Raw genomic sequence first — 21,057 nt, 5'->3', positions numbered from 1 at the left:
AAATAAATTAAAATTCGGAGATTTTTTAACTCGACGGTAAGTAAATTACTTACCGTCGAGTTGGAGTACTTACCGTCGAGTTGGATTACTTACCGTCGAGTTGCTAGTAAATGTCACCTACTGACGTAAAATCTGTCACGGTAAACAGTCAAAAATGATCAATCGTGCAAAAATATTATTTTATTGTAAAATGAACTGAAACAAAGTTATAACGTCCAAAAGGAAGCTTTTAAAAACAATTTTACTTATTTTTGCTGATATCTTTTTTGTTGGTTACTTGACGATAAAAAGTGATAGAAACAAAATTGTAGAAATCTTTATTTTCTACATTTCATGTTTATTAGATTTTCCGTAGAGTTAGTAGTTTACAAGATATAGCGCGAAATCCCTTTGCACCTCTTTTCCAAGATGGCGGTCGGAGGACAAGGGTGCCGACCCCAAAAACTTGAACTTAAGCTTCTACTGATCCTTCCTACACATTAAAAAAAATTAAATTGACGCCTCTAACAAATGCAAGGTCAGGCATAAAAAATGTAACATTCCAATGGACTAATTACTTAACTACAAAGTAACCAAAATATTGTATGGCAAATGTGTATGCTTTAATTTACCTTAACTTTTGACCATCAGTTTATATGAACAAATTAGGCGAAGCAATAAAGCACTAAAATCGGCCCTACCTCCGAAAAAAACGACAAGACGGATCTTAATAATTCTTTTTTGCATTCGATTCGCGAATGCGCATGGAAACTTTGTGAACCGGAGCCATGATATAATATTGAAAAACTGCATACAAAAAATGCATGTTTAAAGTGCATCTCAAACAGACAATAAAAAAATTCAGAACTCGTCAATTATCGGTGGAAATGAGTTCAATTTTGTTACTCGAGGGTTTTTGGGGTCGCTGAAAACGAATATGATGTTAGAAGTGATCTTCGGAGTACCTAGTGCCCAGGGTACCTAATATTTACCTCGTCTTCTGGAGTTTTCGGCAAATTCGTTAAAAAATTAGTCAAAAATCATTATTTGGCGGTTTTTTTGGGTCGCTGAAAACGAATATGACGTCGGAAGTGATCTCCGGAGTACTTGGTGCCCACTTCTGGAGTTTTTGGCAAATGCATTAAAAAATTAGTCAAAAATCATTACTTGGGGGTTTTTGGGCTCGCTGAAAAAGAAGATGGCATTGAAAATTATCTCCAGACTACCTGGTGCCTAGAATACCTACTTTTTAGGTCAACTTCTGGAATTTTCGTTCTACAATCAGTCAAACCTCTAAACTTGGAACTTATTGGATTAACGAAAGTAAAATTCTGAATGTTAATGGTCATCAAGGTATGTAATATAGATTGCAGTTTGTTCTAATGCGAATTCTTTGATTTTGTATTATAAAAATACCTTTATTAAAAAAATATAGTTAAATGGATGGACACATATATTTTATATTTTATTATTTTCTTCTTTTTCTTCGCTTTCCAATGGATTTATTAGACTATCTGTATTCGTACAATTTACTCCTGCACAATTTTGATATGCAACGTAGCATAACGCCATGTTTCCTGCACTCTCATAAATTTTCACCGTCTGTCTTGCAACTACAGAATATCAAATTCATTATACTGAGTGGATCAGGCACTTGAGTCATTTTTACGGGTATTAACGATTTATCCATTAATTCCCATCCCCACTGTGTTGGATTCAAACAGTCTTCACCTTCTGCATACATACAACTTTGGACTTGAAAATACATCCTTTTTAAATGTTGGGTGAAGGCATCTACAGTAGGAAGTATACTGTATTAGCTACATACTGTACCTTGGTGTTAAAATGGCCAATGTCAATTTTTTGCGTTTTGTTCTGTCAATATTAAATTTTAAATAAAGCTTTACAAAAAGTAAAATATTGACATTGGCCCTTTTAGCACTAAGCCACGGATATATTTTTACTTCCTCTATTCTCTCCTTCTTTTCATACGCAGTGGTTCCATCGATTTTATAGAAGTTTATCAATGCTACCAACAAAATTTGAAGCGCCAAATTAAAAAAAATGTGTTACTTTTTAAAGATATGAAATGAAACTCTATGACGTAGAGGTTGCTCAGAAGATCGTTTTCGATATTAAATACCTTCTCAGCGAGCACAAAAACCCCCCAAGTATCAAGTTTTGACTAATTATTTATCAAAATATCGAAAAGTCCAGGAGACGAGGTAAACAGTAGGTACCGTGGGCACCAGGTTTTCCTGAATTACTTCCGATGTTATATTCGTCTTCAGCGGTCCCAAACATCCCCGAGTAATGATTTTTGACTAATTTTTTAATGAACTAGCCGAAAACTCCAGAAGACGAGGTAAACAGTAGGTACCCTGGGCACCAGGTACTCTGGAGATCACTTCTGATGTCATATTCGTCGTCAGCGACCAGAAAAACCCCCCAAGTAATGATTTTTGACTAATTTTTTAATGAATTTGCCGAAAACTCCACAAGACGAAATAAACAGTAGGTACCCTGGGCACCAAGTACTCCGGAGATTACTTACGACATCATATTCGTTTTCAGCGATCCCAAAAACTCCCCGAGTATCAAAATTAAACTCATTTCCGCCGATAATTGATGAGTTCTGAATTGTTTTTATTGTCTGATTGAGATGCACTTTAAGAAGGCATTTTTGTATGCAGTTTCTCAATATTATCTCGTTGCTAGGGGACACAAAGTTTCCTGGTGCATCCACGAATCGAATGCAAAAAGAATTATTAAGATCCGTCTTGCCGTTTTTTAGGAGGTTCAGTGCTTTATTGCCTCACCTAAATCGCTAAAACCAATAAATTAATTGACGGAAAACTAATTATATCCATCCCCACATTATAGTCTGTTCTTTAACGGTAAAATATTGCAAAACCTCTAAATTTTAAAGAACCTCTTGGATTGACTCGAAATTTGGCATACACATAGCTAATAAGTCAAAGAAAAAAAGTGATATTGTGCCGATATGTGCTTTTGACCTGGGGGTGGTTTTCACCCCCTTTTGGGGGTGAAAAAATATTCGTCCAAAGAAAGTCAGGAAATGGATAAACTGGCTAATTTTAAGTAACTTTTGTTCTATAGAGTTTTTTCACTAAGTCAATACTTTTCAAGTTTTTAGACTGTTTTTCGCAAATAACTCAAATAGTAAGTATTTTTTCGAAAAAACATTCTTAACAAAAATATAGCCTGTAAAAAATTTAAAAAAATGGTGTATATATCACGTCTCTACACCTAGTAGAAGCAGAGTTATAGCTAATAAAAAATAGGTTCATATTCGTCAAATTCCAAATGGAATATTTTAACGTGAAATAACCAAAAATGAAGCACATTTCGGGGAAAACTCATTACAATTTATTTAAAGTTTTTAAAAAAAGCTTCATTTTTGTTTTGTAAAAAAAAATTCTAGCATCAAAATTAAACAAGTTACGCTCAAAATAAAGTTAGTCCCTGTTGGTTTTGGTAAAAAAATCGAGAAAATCACCCCCTAATTAGTATCTTAAATGAACTTAATCGTTACGACTTCACAAGTTTCTTGACTCGTGTATATATTTTTTATACGATCTGTAAGTTTCATCGGTTCAAAGTCTTTATTATTGACGGTTGTAGTTAAAAGGGGTTGAACGAGTCACTGATCACGAATGTATGCAAATTTAGAAACACCAAATCTCAATCAATTTTTGTCTAACAGAAAAACAAAAAAATACATGATATTCAGAAAATCAAATCTGACTTTTTTTGTTTTTCGAGATTTTTGGTATCTCTAACAATTTTCAAGTTATTTTGAAAAAAATCATATTTTTCAAAATTTAAATTTTTAAAAATTTTACTTTGAAACAAAATTTTTTCAAAAATAAGCCCGTTGAATCGATGAAACTTACAGATCATATAAACACAACATAAGTAAAATAATTTTTGGAGCGGTAACGATTAATTTCATTTAAGTTGCTAATTAGGGGGTGGTCTTCCCGATTTTTTTTTTGCAAAAACAAAATGGACCAACTTTATTTTGAGCGTAACTTGCTTAAATTTAATGCTGGAAACTTTTTGTAAAAACGGAAATAAAGCTTTTTTTTAAATACTTTAAAAAAGTTAAAATGGGTTTTTCCCAAAAAGTGCTTAATTTTTTGGATATTTCACGTCGAAATATTCTATTTGAAATTTGGTGAATATGAATCTATTTTTCATTGGCTATAACCCTGGTTCTACGAAATCCAGAGACCTAACGTGTACACCATTTTTTTAACTTTTTTATAGGCTATATTTTTGTTAAGAACATTTTTTTCGACAAAATACTTACTTTTTGAGTTATTTGCGAAAAACCGTCTAAAAATGTGGTTATTTTGTTAAAAAATGAACATATTCACTCGCAAATAACTCGACAAGTGTTAACTTAGCGAAAAAGCTTTATAGAACAAAAGTTACTTAAAATTAGTCAGTTTACCCATTTCCGGACTTATTTTTGACATATATTTTTTCACCCCCAAGAGGGGGTGAAAGTCACCCCCAGGGCAAAAGCACACATCGGCACAATATCACTTTTTTCTTTGACATGTAAGCTATACGTATGCCAAATTTCATGTCAATCCAAGCGGTTCCTTAAAATTTAGAGCAAAAACCGTGAAAGAATGGACTATTACAAAATTGCGTTGTTTACATATTATATTTTAGTTAAAATGAATGTGGTATTTCCATGAAATAGATATTTTCAAATATGAAACCTATAAATAAATCAACGAATCAAACCAAACTATAAATAATAAATAAACGCATTTTACTCATAATATAATACATTCATTAAAAATTTTTCACATTACTATTTTTATAATAATCGATGGTAATTTCGCTCTAAATTATCATAAATTCTTCTTTGAAACAAAAAACGGTCAATGTTAGTTCTCAGTGCATAAAAAAATTTATGGGACCTAGGTCTGAAAAACTACTATTCTGAAGCTACAGCCTTCTGAAGTTTAAGTGCACTAATTAACGGTCAAGTGAATGAAAATATTTACTATTGAAAAAAGAAAGACTCATTTTCTTCATGCATATTTACGTGTTGCATGTGAATTGGTGGTCAAAAATAGATGCATCGTATTTTAGTCTTCAGAAATCCTCAGAAAATTCCTCAGAAAACTGAAGAAGTGCGATAGAAACTGTACTGCTAGAGCAACATAAGAATTATCATATCCCCGTAGTGCGGTCCAGATAAAAGAAAAATTTGTTAAAACATAAAAAATATGTTAGCTGCCATGAAACTTAAACTACAGACAGACAAATTCAACCCAATCGACTTGACAGTTAGAAAAATTAAGGTAATAGGTTATTATCCATGTCTTCTATGTAGTTTGGGTTTACATTTTTATGTCTTTTGGTTGGTGTTCCATTGGAAATCCCCGCCGCCCAAGGAAAATATCTAGATCCGCCAATGCTAATGAAACACCTTCAGAAAACTGAGAAACAACCATGACAGGTGCTGCTAGAGCCGCACAAGAATTCTCACGTTTTCACATAGAATATCAACCTAATCTCAGCAACGGCACCAGTAACAAGTAAGAGGGAGGAAACAATACAAAAGTAATGGAGTAAGATTAAGACGCTAACATGGGAATCAGCTAAAAGACTGACAGAAATTGAAAAATATCAAAGGAAGAAGCTTTGGTTTGAAGAAGAATGTAAAAAAGCAATATACAAAAGAAATTAAACATTTTTTTTAACTAAGTTAATGGCACTGGCATAGCCAAAAGGCCAGTCATGTTTTCTTATAGTTTTATCAACAATGCTTACTTACATTTGTATACAATACAATAATAGTGTGTTAGTAAATGCCTAAGGATTTTGTTTACGTATTTTTATTATTTTTTTATGTATTTTTTTTCTTTTTTTTTCTTTTTTTTATTTCTCTTCGTTTTATTAGGATTTATGTATATTTTTTGATTGTTTTGTTTGTTTTGTTTTTTTTATTAATATTATTATTTTTTTATTTTTTAGTACATATTTTTTTTGTTGTTGTTTGCTTCCTTTTTTATTTATTTTTTTAATTATTTTTTCGTTTTAGGCTTACAATAATTTTTTTTGTCTGTCGCAGTACTGCTTACAAGGTAATGTTAGTAGATTTTACATACTGATATATCCAGATTTAGCCATACGGCTCACACTCCCTCTAAGGGGAAAATTGACTCATCCCAGATACCTACGGTATCAAAAGGATTGAGCTCTGGTGGGACTCTTTCCGTGTTATCGAGCCCTAGGTGACTTGGTATGCAGGTGTATCTCCCAAAAATTTTCGTACGCATCTGGCCGTTGCGAGTAGTACTGCTTTCTGCATGGTCTTATAAAGATGTTCATTAAGACCCAGCTTTTTTATGCTTTCGAGGAGGGTCTTCGGAATGACTCCAGTAGTAGACATAATAATCGGTATCGTCTGGGTACTTTGCATTCTCCATTGTCTCCGTATTTGAATTTCCAGATCTCTGTACTTGGCGATCTTTTCTGTAAATTTAGTACGTAGATTATTGTTGTTAGGAATCGCCACATCAATGAGGGTTGTTTGTCTCGTTAATTTATTGACTAATACGAGATCTGGTCTATTATGCGCCACTGTTTGGTCTGTGAGCACAGTGCGGTCCCAGTATAGCTTGTAGTTGCCATCCTCAAGCATACTCTCAGGGACGTATTGATAATATGGGAGATGGTCGGTTTGGAGAAGTCCCAGCTTGATAGCTATCTCCTGATGAAGGATTTTTCCCACTGCGTCATGCCGTTCCTTGTACTCAGTTGCAGCAAATGCCTGGCAGCCCCCTGTAAGATGTTGGATGGTTTCTTGGGCTTGACATCCATATCGGCATCTGTCGTTTTGAACATGAGGGTCTTTGATGATATATTTCAGGTAATTTCTGGTTGGTATAACCTGATCCTGAATGGCTAGTAATGAGCCCTCCGTTTCAGGGAACATCTTTCCTGATGCCAACCAATAGTTCGACGCTCTACTGTCGACATAGTCTTGGCTGACCTCATTGGGATGTCGCCCGTGCAGAGGTTTACCCATCCAGGTGCGCAGTTTTTCGTCCTTAGTAAAGTGGTTTATGCGCATTTCTGGTTCCCTCAGTTTGATCGGTGTTGTGTCATCTACTGCGCAAATTGCGCGGTGTAGAGTAGATGTCTCAGCCTGCATCTGAAAATAAGTTCTTAAATTAGCAATCTGTTTATCTAATTGCTCACCTATATCCATAAGTCCTCTTCCTCCTAAATACCGGGGTAATGTCGTTCGTTCTACTGAACTTTTAGGGTGGTGTTTTTGTGCCTTTGTGAGGTGTGTTCGTACTTTTCGCTGAAGATTTTCTATATCCGTTTTTGTCCACTTAACAATACCAAATGAATAGCTAAGCGCGGAACAAACGTAGGTGTTTAGTGCCTTAAACAAATTTTTACTGTTAAGCTGTGAACGAAGCAGCTGTTTTACCCTTCTTATAAACTCAGTAGTCAATTCTTATGGTCAATTTTCCGCGCCTGCTTTACTCCAAGATATTTGTACATATCGTTATCGCTCATGGCCTCGATGTTCTGGCCATTTTGCATATCGAATCCACCGGGCTGTACCTTTCCTCTGACTACATTCAAAACACGGCACTTGTCTAGACCGAACTGCATACTAATATCATTAGAGAATGTTTCTACAGTTTTTAACATCTCTTCTAGGTGTTCTCGAGTGGAAGCCATTAATTTCAAATCATCCATATACAACAGATGATTGAGCTTCGCTACTACAGTATTATTGCTTTTAATGCTAAAACCTGAGTCAGTGGAGTTTAATAGCTGGGAAAGGGTGTTCAAAGCTAAACAGAACCACAGTGGACTCAACGAGTCTCCTTGAAACAGGCCCCGGTTGATTGCGATATTTTCGGTTTCGATATTGTTTTCACCAGGTATTTGGAGGTGAATTTTAGTCTTCCAATCTCTCATTATATGTCTTAAAAAGGTCACTATGTTATCATCGACTTTGTATATTTTCAATATATCTATTAGCCATTCATGCGGTACTGAATCAAAGGCCTTTTTATAGTCAATAAAAGCAGTAAAAAGGTTCCTTTTTTTAGTGAATGCCTGGTTAGAAATGACCGAGTCGATGATAAGCTGTTCTTTGCAACCCATGGAACCCTTAGCGCATCCTTTCTGTTGAGGCTCTATGATATTGTTTAGAGCACAGTGTTGGTAGATACGCCGGGTTACACAGGATGTGACCAATTTATACAAAGTTGGAATACAAGTAATTGGGCGGTACTTGGATGGATCTTGGGTGTTATTTTGATCCTTGGGTATTAAATAAGTAGTTCCCTGAGTTAGAAATGATGGTAATTCCTGCGGATTAGAAATAACATGATTAATTAATGTTGATAAGCACTCATGAATACTCCAAAACTTTTTAAGCCAGAAGTTCTGAACTCCGTCTGGTCCAGGAGATTTCCAGTTATGAAGCTCTTTGATGACATTTGAGACTTCTTCAGTCGTGAATGGTTCGTAGTTAGCAGTGACGTAGTGGTGACAGTTGTGCGTCGTATCTTCTATCCAGCCAGCATTGTTGTTAAAAGCAGCTGGTGTGGAAAGTTGATTTCCCCAAAACTCATGAATCTCTTCTTGGCTTGGGTAAGACTTGTCGACGCTTTCTACGGTGGAATTGAGTTTTCGGTAGAACGCCTTCTCAGAGTTCTCAAAAAGTGCGTTGTCACATTTTCGGTTGTTACTAACTTTATACCTTCTTAATCGTCCTGAATAGACGGAGAGTTTTTGTTTTAATGTATCCAGACACTGTTGGGCTGTGTTATTTTCCGGATCGTATCTCGAGTGTCTTGCAGTGCTCCGCATTATTTCTTCAGCTCTCTTAATGACTTTTCTACTTGTTACACCTCTTATATATTCTGTGAATTGACCAATATCCCTACGCAGTAATTCAATTTTTCCGAGAAGTCTTTTTTCCCAGGGTGCAATTCTGTTACCAGTCCTTCCGTTATTAGTACCCCGTCGTGTTCTGATCTTAACGCCCATTACATTAGCAATTGCTGTTGCTGCACAGTAGATTAGCATATGCAGATACTCCAATGTGTGGGCTTCTACGACATAGTTGGGTAGGACTTCAGTGTTCACAATTTGTAACAGCGCACCTAGTTTCTTACAAGAGTTTATTCGTGGTAGCGGTGGTCTGCTAAGTGGATTTGTTCCATTAAACTCTTGTACGGCACGAGCCATTTCGTTTGCTAGACTATCGCGCAACTCGTTGTTTTCCTGCTGTGTATTGTCAGGTTGAGCCTCTGGTATGGGAATCTCAGGAATCTGCTCATCAAGGATTTCATTAGGGACTTGATCTAAAACTAGCCCTTGGTTGTTAATCTCCCGTTCGACTTCGCTTTTGATCGTATTGCGTCTAGCCTCTGGGATAAGGTTGTTTCTTATGATTACCCGGTATTGATCTGATACTCTTTGCTCCGATACTTGAATATCTGGGTACTCCCTGCAAAATTCGGCATACAGCTGTTGTCTGTAGCCGATCGTTTCTTGACCGAGGTTTGTCACCTTATAATAGAAGCGCAAAATGCTTTCGTTAATGGACACAGTCCATTTCATGCGCTGCCTCGGTCGTCCCGCTTGAGTGAGCGCCGGCTGATGTTCCAGCGCAGCACCTTCAGCGAGTGGAGCTCTTGCTGTTGTTTGGCTCGCTTGTGGTTGTTGTTGTTGTTGGGCTGTAGCTGGTTGTGTGACAGGGGCCCGCCTCCTCAACACTCTGCCACCGACGTCCCGCATGCTGTCACGTCCAGCGCCGGCTCCAGACGTGCCCTGGCGATCCCCAGGCAGCGATCCTAAACATAAATCAGAATTCTCCATATTAATGGGTGTGCATTTTATACCTACTGCCAGGTGTCAGTTTTTGTTCCACGGCAAGTATCCCTGCTACTCTCTGGGTATTGGCGCTACGAATACCCAGAAAGCATCCCCCATTCGCAGGGGGCCGCGCCTGATAGAAGAACTGACAAAAAACTCCCACAGGGTGATATATATTATTATAAATATTATTATCCTCTAATGTGAATAGATTTGAAACATTTATTGGAAATTTCATGTTGTAAGATATTAAATTTTGATAAAGCTTGTCAATTTCTAATTTTTTTAAAGGACATTCTAAAAGAATATGTTGTAAATCGGCAATTTCATCACGCAGACATTTATTATTATCTAACAAACCTATTCTACATTTATACACTGGAAATAAGGCATGGTTACAGCGCATTCGACTTATAATCCGAATAATTGAACGATTACATTATATTCTCAAACCATGGTTTGTCCCTTATTTTTGGTTGTATATTCTTAAAAAACTGTCCTTTCTCTCCTAATTCATATTTTAGCTGCCAATTTTCCTTTAGTTCCTTTCGAAAAATTGGAATAAAGTCAGACTCTGGTATTTTTGATCCGAGTATTCTTCCATTTTTCGCACCATTTTTTGCTAAAGAATCCACTTCTTCATTTTCATCTATACCTGAATGGGCTTTGATCCATGAAATATAAATTGCAAAAGAAATTAAACATGAAACTATGGAATTACGGAACAACTATAGGAATCATCTATTAGACGCAGCTGAGGAAAGGACCCCGCAGAATCCTTATGGGAAATGGCTCTCTGTCAAATGCTCTGAAACTTTGGATTCTGGTAGTCCTTGATATGTAGAATAAAAGACTCCATGGGCGCGTAGCTCCAAAAAATCATAGCTCTAAGATATAAGCCTCTGAAGTTATAGGTACAATGAGGACGTTTGAGTTGGAATAAATTCATTTTCTCGAGAATGGGAGATTCTGGAGATAAATTACGAATCAGCTCGATTTTTATTTTTTAATTTATTGGCGTATATATCATACTAGTGACGCCATCCATCTGGGCGTGATGACGCAATCGATGATTTTTTTAAACAGGAATAGGGGTCGTGTGATAGCTCATTTGAAAGGTAATTAAATTCTCTATTCACTAATATAAACATTAAAAATTAGTTATACAGGGAGGCCAAAAAAATTTTTTAATTAAATGAATTGAGACAAAAAGAAGAATGTATATAATTTATTTAATTCGAAATACATTTTACTGCTGTCAGAAAACAGAAAAAATGTTAATTTATCAACCCTCTCCCTTCCACTTCCCCCTCCCCTTATTTTTAAATAAGGAATAGGGGTCGTGTGATAGCTCATTTTAAAGGTAATTCAATTCTCTATTCACTAATATAAACATTAACGTAATTATTTATACAGGGTGGCCAAAAAAATTTTAAATTAAATTAATTGAGACAAAAAGAAGAATGTACATAATTTATTTATTTCGAAATACGTTTTACTGCTGTCAGAAAACAGAAAAAAATGTTAATTTGAAAAATAAACATTGCTTTTCGCTTAAATTAAATGTTCAAACTGCTAAGAGGCAGGTGGGTGGCAGCTTTAATATTGAATTTAAGCGAAAAACAATATTCATTTATTAAATAAACATTTCTTTCTGTTTTCTGACAGCAGTAAAATGCATTTCGAATTAAATAAATTATATACATTCTTCCTTTGCCTCAATTAATTTAATTAAAAAAAATGGGCACCCTGTATAAATGATTATGTTAATGTTTATATTAGTGACTAGAGAATTAAATAACCTTTCAAATGAGCTATCACACGACCCCTATTCCTATTTAAAAATATCATCGATTGCGTAATCACGTCCAGATGGATGACGTCACTAGTATGATATATATGCCAAAAAATTATAATTTAAAAATAAAAATTGACATGATTCGTAATTTATCTCCAGAGTCGCCCATTCTCGAGAAAATGAATTTATTCCAACTCAAACGTCCTCACTATACCTATAATTTCAGAGGCTTATATCTTAGAACTATGATTTTTTGGAGCTACGCGCCATTGACAGAGAGCCATTTCCCATAAGGTTTCTGCGGGGTTCTTTGTGGAACAAGTAAAAAAGACTCAACAAAGAAACAGACATCGCGGTGGTCCGAAGAAATAAAAAAAAGTAAGTAAAATGAAGAAAAAGCATGGAAACAATATCTGAAAACAAACTGCAATTACAGTAACTATAAAAGTTAAAGAAAAAAGGTAAAAATATTAGTAACAGCAACAAAGAGAAATAGTTTTTTATTAAAGATTGGGATACATTTTTAAGTTTTACGAAAAAAATTTTTGTTTTAATGCTCCAAACGAATGTTGGAAGAAATATTTTTCCACATAAAATGTTGACCTGATATATTCAAAGAAATAAAAGAAAATGAAACGGATGTAAGCGTCTTTGAATGTTAAATTTGAGTTGAATATTCTTAAATTCTCCTCAATTTTCTGTATACAGCGGTAAAAAGTAATTTTGTTAGGTCTCTTTTAATATCTGTAGAGTATGAAATTCAATGCATCAATTTTACATATTTAATAAAGTTTTATTGGCCTATCTCGTTCCCTTTTTATTATATTTTCTTTTGATGTATGATTGTCATTTGTTATAATTTGTCTTTTATGTTGTTGTTTGTGTTTGTCAATTCTTTTCCCCTAATTAAATAAATGTTAGCTAGACATATCATTTTCTTAGACAGATATTATTATTCTTTCTTGATTCAATAGAATTGATTTTAAATATATGTTTGAAATTAAATATAATGTTTCGTATATGACTGGATCACGCGTACCAAAAAAAATATTAATAACAAGCTGAAAATTTGTTGGTAGCTTAACGGTGTCTAGTCGGACAAAGATTGATGTATGGGAACACTGGAACAGAGGAAGTTTTAATTACAAGTAAAATTTAATAAAAAACTTTGGTCTTGGTAAAAGGTATATTATTTTAAAAAGCCCTATAGGGCTACAAACATCGAACAGAACGTTTTCGCTCTAAAAAGAGCATCATCAGTGTTGCCTAAAATAAGTATAACCATATTAATTATCAAAATGTTGAACTTAAAGTGATGACCAAGGTAGAATCAAAGTTTGGTTATACTTACAAGAACATGGTGAGCCAACCAAAAAATACGAAGGTCAAAGCCTTTCAAAAATGGACTACAAGTCACATCAAAATGCTAACATAGCAAATTCCAAAGGATGGATATAATCCCTAAGGATATGGCCCTAGGATAACATATGACTCCCACACGTTGTAAGTGGGTCAAAGGTAACAAATTAGGTCATTGTGTTACAAGAGCTGACAGGCAACTAAGATGTGAGATATCAAAAGCGAATCTGTCTGATGTCAAGACAACAATTGTCAATGGAACTTGAAGTATCATGAAAAATTGGTTACACAGCTACTAAATTTATAGTTGTTTATAGTACAAGCAATGATAACAGCTAACATCAGTGTGTTGGAATTATAAAAATAAAGAGTTAGTGAGAATAGATTATCTAGATGTAAAATAGAAGGGGGGAATTTGAGTACCCACAATCATCAATGAAGTGTACGTAAATTGATGAAGAAAGGTAGGCAAAACAACATACAGATAATGTAATGTATGGTTTATGTTTTGAAATTAGATAATTTATATTTGTGAACCAACACAAATGATGGCTGAGAGACTGGCTGAAAAACTAGAGACAAAATAGGGGTCGTGATATCAAATGCTGAAAAAGTTGTAAATGCAAAATCTTATTTATAAATTAATAAAATATAGATGGGTTCATCAACACAATTTTACAAGACTGAAAAGGTTGTATTACAAGCTTAGTCCAAATTTCTTTATTATGTCCTTTTATGTTAAATAACATCTAGGGCAAAGAAAAATTAATAACTTGGATAAAAGTGTCTAAGCTACAACTAAAGTGGGGTCAGATGAAGATAAGTGTTGAGTAAGATTATGGAGTATATGAGAAAATTAAAAATTGTGTTTATTTGAGATAGATGAGTTTGTGGTATATAAAGTAAATTTGACATCACTATTGAGACTAATGAACATTATTGAGAGACTGGGGACTCCAGAGACCAGGCAACCAAACAAGTCAACCAGAAGTCAACCCGGCAACCAGAAGTTTTAATTGTTGAACGTGATTTTAATTGCAAACTTTTCATCCTGACAAGTTTATGATTGTGAAAACTAGCAGGCTCTTTTTAAGTTTATTCAATAGCAAATCTTATATAATATATGAAAAAAGTTCAACACGTAGAACATATCAAATGACAGGAATTATGTTGGCGATGAATAGCAGTATGATTTTTGCATGAGAGTTTAATGGAACGGTAACAAATCAATTGGAAGTTCTGTCCAACAAAATACATGAGACGTTTTCGTAGTCTGATGTTCGAAACTTGTAACCTGTTTCACAATTAAAACTTCCCCTGTTCCAGTGTTCCCGTACATCAAAGTTTCTCCGACTAGACACCGTTAAGCTATTAACAAATATTCAGATTGCTATTAATAAACTTTTATTCGGTACGAGAAATCCAGACCTATTAGAAACACCATTTTCTGACGACAGTTTCGTTCTTTCATGACTCAATACCGATCATGGAACAAGAAGAAGAAGAATGACTTAATAAAATTGATTTTAATTAAAAACAGTTTTACGAGAAAATTATTCTAAAGCTATTTTCTTGTGCTGTCTTAATGCAATAATATACTATAATTGGGAATACGCCACAATTTTACTTTGAAATTAAGTTTATTTTAAGTTTCGATTTCCGATTCGGAAATTGTCAAAATAAATTTATTATCCTCGTTCTCAGAGACGAAAAAACCATCGAGATGGAAAAAAGATATGAGGAAAACTATTATCGAAATAAAAGGAAAATAAGCCACAAGAAAAATAAGAGACAACCAGTTAGGGTTTACGCCAGGCAGGAAAACAACAGATGCCTTGTTTGGTTTAGAACAGTTGATAGAAAAATACGGCGAGAAGAAAAGAGAGTTATATTTGGTATTTATAGATCTTGATAGAGCGTACGACACAGTTCCTAAACAAGACCTATGGAGACGAATAAGACAGAAATAGGTTCCTGAGAAGAACGTAAGCATCGGAGAAGAATATGTGTAAGGTAGCGTACACCAAAATAAGGACTATTTACCATAAGAGTTCCATTGACGGTTGGTTTGCATCAAGGCCTTTCTCTGAGTCTCTACCTGTTTAATCTTGTTATGGATGTACTGACAGAGAAGGTAAAGGAAGAGTCAAAAATAAATAACCATTTTCAATTTCGTTGCAACACGCAACTACAGCCGCATCATTATTCCAGTTCAATCAGAGAGTGCACCAAGCACCTCTACCGGTTTCGAAACTTATTAGTCTCATATTAAGAGGCACATATGCTGCTCTCTCTCTCTCTCTCTCTCTCTCTCTCTCTCTCTCTCTCTTTCTCTCTCTCTCTCTCTCTCTCTCTCTCTCTCTCTCTCTCTCTCTCTCTCTCTCTCTCTCTCTCTCTCTCTCTCTCTCTCTCTCTCTCTCTCTGACGCAACTAGGACAAACCCCGGCGTGCAGTGACGGATTGCAACGAACGAAATAGCAGGGATGCCCTAGCGGCAACTGCTAGCAAAAAACTAAGTTTTCAATCTAATAGCACATAAAACAAGATCCAAAAATGTTATTCTACATCCTACCAGACTGAAAACAATGGGAACCTTCTCTGGTAACACCTCCGAGGCTTCTACAATTTGCCATCCATAACGGATGCTGAGACTAAGGAAGATGAGGGAATTTTACAATGTATAATTCACGTCCCATCTGCACAGCGCGGTAAAGTTCCAACGAGAATGGTTCCCTTCGTACTCCAATCAGATTAAACCAGTTTTGTGTAAAGGAAGAGGTTCCTTGGTCAATGTTCTTTGCTGATAATATCGTGTATTGTGTTAATAGAGCAGAGTAAACAAGTGTTGGAGAATTAAAAAAGGGCCATTAAACAGGAAGGACTTAAGGTTAACGACTTATAGTCCAGAGAAATAAGAGTTTTCTCGTGACACATCCCCCTCCAGGCCGAAACCAAATTTTTTGAGTAGTATGGACATCTATATTATTAACCTATATGTTTCCTGCAGCCGATTTTGATGATATACATAGTTATAAACAAATGAAGATCGAAAAACGGTAAATTATCGCTTTGTTCGTCTATTACCAAAAAGTTAAGCACTTTAAAGAAATTTGAGAGTAAGAAACTCATAAATCGTATAAAAAACTTCAATATGGCATTCGCTGAATATGTCCATCCTTATTGGTTACTTAGAAAATTGCAAAATAAATCATAAATTTTGAGTTTTTATAAATATTCATAACTTAGGTAAAAATTAACTTAGAATCTTCTTATTACACGGAATGCCGAGACTCCTTGTACTTAAATTATATTTTAAATTTCAGAGCAATTGGTCAAATAGTTTAAAAGTTATTTAATTTGTTTATCCCAAATTTATTTTTTTTGCAACACTATAAGTCAGAAAATTACAAGGTTACAATAATACTTCAAACAGTTTATGAAAGAAGAACATTTATACTATTACCTTAATTAAAATAAATGACAAAAAATAATTTTAAACAGTGTAAAATTATTTTGCAAAAACATGTCGATTTTTTGCTTACTTATAAATAATTAGAATAACTTTTTAACCGTTACCCGTAGAAAAATTATTTTTTCACACTTAGAAAGACTGAATTTTTATACACATTTAGAAAGAAAAAACAACTGTTCTAGGACATTTAGGGACAAAGTTAGCCCCCCCATTTTTTTAATTCACATGTTTTTGCAAAATTATTTTGCAATATTTATAAGTATTTTTTGTCATTTTTTTTTAAATTAATTAAATATTGTAAATTTTCTTCTTTCATAAACTAGACAAAATATTACTGTAACTTCATCATTTTCTGACTTACAGTGTTGCAAAAAAAATTAATTTTGGATAAACAAATTAAATAACTTTTAAACTATTTGACCAATTGTTTTTAAATTTAGGTTATGATTTAAGCACCATAAGTCTCAGCATTCCGTCTAATAAGAAGGTTCTAAGTTAATTTTTACATAAGTTTTGAATATTTATAAAAAATCAAAATTTATGATTTATTTGGCAATTTTCTAAGCAACCAATAAGGATAGACATATTCAGCGAACGCCATATTGAAGTTTTTTATACAGTTTATAAGTGTATTACTCTCAAATTTGTTTAAAATGCCCAATTTTTTAGTAATAGACGAAAAAAGCGAAAATTTACCGTTTTTTGATCTTCATTTGTTTATAACTATGTATATCATCAAAATCGGCTGCAGGAAACATATAGGTTATTATTGTAGATGACCATATTACTCGAAAAATTTGGTTTCGTCCTGGAGGGGGTTGTGTCACCAACACGATATTTTTTTCCCTTATTTCTCTGAACTATTATGTAGTTGGGAGGAACAGTAAAGGTTGGGGATGTAAAATTGCTTAGAGAGAAACTAGGACGAAAATTTACTAGGAAAATTTAAATACCTCGGCTCCTCCATAATGGAAAATAGGACATAGGACACAGGCTGGTTGGTTTAACTGGAAGTGAGTGGGGTACTCTGTTATCGAAAAATTGGGGAAGGGCTGAAAGAAAGTTGTACAAGAGTGTGGTGAGGACTGCGTTAGTGAACGGTGGTGAAGTGTAACCTATAAAGAAGAATATAGACGTAGCTGAAAAGAAAATGTTGGATGCTCGGTGGATGCTCGGTAAAACTAGAAGAGACAGGATCAAGAACGCCTTGATTAGTCCAAGAAGAAGATGGAAGGACGGTGTGGCAAGGAACTTAGAAGTTCTCACATCACCCAACCATGTGTAACCCATGTCCGAAGCATTTCAAAGGGCCTGCATGATGAATGCCGACCCTTGTCTCGTACTAGGCCCTAGAGACCCTTAAAACGCTTTACTAGCACATTACGCGCACGTCACACAAATTATTCCAAATTACTAATGGAGCCATCAAATGTAGGATGCACCAACACCGAAATAAAAGAAAAATAAGCCTTAAGAAAAATAAGAGACGACCAGTTTGGGTTTATGCCAGGAAGGAGAACAGTATGGCTTTAAAACAGTTAATAGAGAAATACGGCGAGAAAAAATGAGAGCTACATGAGCCTTTTATAGATCTTGAGGGAGCGTACGACAGAGTTCCTAGAAAGTTTTACAGTGACGGTGGGCTTGCATCAAGGCTCTTTACTGAGTAGCTCTTTAACCTTGTTATGGATGTACTGACACAAGGTAAGGGGGAGGTTCCTTGGCCAATGCTCTTTGTTGATAATATCGTGTGAGTAGTGGAGAGCGAAGAAGTGTTGGAAAAGAAGTTAAAGGGTTAAAGAAGGGATATTGAAGAGGAAGAACTTAAGGTTAAAGACATGTAGTTGAGATGAATAGGAAAGGCTGCTGATAGAGAATTGCTAAGCGAAAAACTAGGACGAGTAGCAGATTTAAATACTTTGGCTCCTGCCAAATATGACATAGGATACAGGATGATTGGTTTAACTGGAAGTGACTGAGCAGAGTACTCTGTGACCAAAAATCGGAGAAGGACTGAAAATCAGTTATACAAGAGTTGGTGAAGACCGCGTTGGTGTACGGTGATTAAGTGTAGCATATTATAAAGAATAATTAGGAAAATAAGATGGAGGTGGCTGAAATAAAAATGTTATGGTGGATGCTCGGCAAGACTAGACGAGACAGGATCAAGAACGCCTTGATTAGTCCAAGGAGAAGATGGAAGGACGGTGTGGCAAGGAACTTGAGAGAAAAATGTTTAGATAAAGAAGGCACGATTACTAGATACATAATTTTATTTTATTTTTTCATTGCAGTGTTTTAATTTAGCGTTTTATTATATTTAAGAACATGCTAGCCAATTGTGTTGCTAGCATTTTAATCAACCACATTTTATCTTATAATTGTGTGTTTTTTTTTGTAAAATAATAAAGGCTTATGAATTTTTATGATTAACACAATCAAATAACAAGAGCTATGGTTTTTTAAAGTTAAATCAATATTTTTTTAGATTTTCTAAATCTTTAAACCTTAATATCTCAGCTTTCTTATTTAGTGGCTGATCATTATGTTGCAATAAACTCTTTAATAAACAGTAATTGTATTTTTCAACATTGAAAGAACCACAATTATTGTATTCAATGATTTATTTGGAGGTGCGAATGGGATAATGATTTATTTATGTTTATTGACTATACCTTGAAATGCCGCCTCAAATTGCAGTTTATCAGCGTCCGCGTTCTCGTGCCCAGTGCACTCCACCATCAGCAATAGCCCCACCAGCCCCAGCAGGGGCCCTATGCCCCTCGTGTAACCCATGTCCGAAGCACTTCAAAGGGCCTGCATGATGAATGCCGACCCTTGCCCGTACTAGGCCCTAGAGACCCTTAAAACGCTTTACTAACACATTACGCGCACTGTCACACAAATTATTCCAAATTATTAATGGAGTCATCAACTGTTGAATGCACCAACACCACGGCCGCGGGGTTGTTATTCTTTGGTCATAATAGAGTGTCACTCTCGGCTACATACGCATTCCTCGATGTAGGCTTTATATGCCCTTCTGTCAAGTATGGAAGGTTGAAATAGTATACTGTGCTTTCGCGACGGTTCAATAAGTTGTGAAGAAAAGCGATCGAATTGACGGAAGCGACATCAGCGGAGGGTTGAGGGAGCGAAACGTGAAGCGAGGAGCCGAGGAAAAGGCGCGCCCTCTGCTCGGCTCCGAGCGCAGGCGGAAAATCGGGGATGGAAAAGCTAAAGGGAATCTGTTGTTGCAGTAAATCGATGAGGAATTGAAATAAACCAGGGCGAATCCGTTTTGAACTGAACGTGAGAGGTGGCATAATGAATTTGTGCAGAAAAAATTGTGTGATAATTTCAGTAATATTAATTGAGTTATCCTCCCTCTCATATAAGTCGGGAATATTAAATAATAGAAATTACTAAAAATATGGTTTTATCTCATTTTCTTGTATACAGGGTGTTTGTGTAACTTGGAGCCATATGAGAAACTTTTTTAATATCAATTTTACGAAAAAAAGTCATTCTTTATAAAGTGCTCTGCATAGTCTAAAACCTAAGATGCAACCATCAGATATCAAATTTTGTCAACAGTATACGAGGTATGTCAAAAAATATGAATTTCGCTCAACAGCAAACTACCTTTATATTTCAAAATATGAAAAAATTTTATTATGAAAAGTTATTTGTAATTAAAAACCATATTCAAATGTGCAATAACAGCCTTCTACTTGGAAAAAAATTTCTGAAATTTTCCTAAATTACCGATTCCGAACATCATTTTTATTTATTAGACATGTAATAACTCCTTTATTAATAATTTTAGGAAAAAAAGTTATTCTTCATAAAAATCTGTGCATGATCTAAACCTCAATATGCAACCATCAGTTATCCAAGTTTGTTAATTTTATACGAGGTGTATCAAATAATATGAATTTAGAAAGAATTCTACAATTCTTCATTTGACACACCTCGTATAAAATTAAGAAACTTGGATAACTGATGGATGCATCTTGAGGTTTAGGCCATGCACAGATTTTTATGAAGAATGGCTTTTTTTCCTGAAATTATTAATAAAAGAGTTATTACATGTCTAATAAATAAAAATGATGTTCGGAATCGGTAATTTAGGAAAATTTCAGATTTTTTTTCAAGTAGAAGGCTGTTATTGCATATTTGAATATGGTTTTTAATTACAAATAACTTTTCGTAATAAAATTTTTTGATATTTTGAAATATAAAGGTGGCTCTTGAGCGAAATTCATATTTTTGGACATACCTCGTACACTGTTGACAAAATTTGATATCTGATGATTGCATCTTAGGTTTTAGAGGTTTTAGACTATACAGAGCACTTTATAAGGAATGACTTTTTCTCGTAAAATTGATATTAAAAAAGTTTCCCATATGGTTCCAAGTTACGCTGACACCCTGTATAACTTTAAAACGATTCATGTTGGAGCAAAGTCGTACTGAAATTTTGAGCAATAATTAAATTTTCTACAAGATACAAGTGTTTAAAAACGTTTTAACTTTTTAT

At 34.7% G+C, this 21,057-nt stretch overlaps 1 protein-coding gene across 1 annotated transcript in view; it reads right to left on the bottom strand.

Moving 5' to 3' along the window:
- Window positions 1–19,587, bottom strand: part of LOC126887253 (pikachurin) — a 679,948-nt gene extending 660,361 nt beyond the window's left edge. Inside the window, exon 1 of the mRNA XM_050654668.1 lies at window positions 19,190–19,587. Coding sequence (XP_050510625.1) covers window positions 19,190–19,310 — 121 coding nt within the window. The 5' untranslated portion in view covers window positions 19,311–19,587. The remainder of the gene's footprint in view (window positions 1–19,189) is intronic.
- Between the last annotated feature and the right edge of the window lie 1,470 nt (window positions 19,588–21,057).

This window comes from Diabrotica virgifera, chromosome 6 (genome assembly GCF_917563875.1).
Source record: "Diabrotica virgifera virgifera chromosome 6, PGI_DIABVI_V3a".
Classification (NCBI taxonomy): Eukaryota; Metazoa; Arthropoda; class Insecta; order Coleoptera; family Chrysomelidae; genus Diabrotica; species Diabrotica virgifera.
This window is presented reverse-complemented; position numbering and strand designations above follow the sequence as displayed.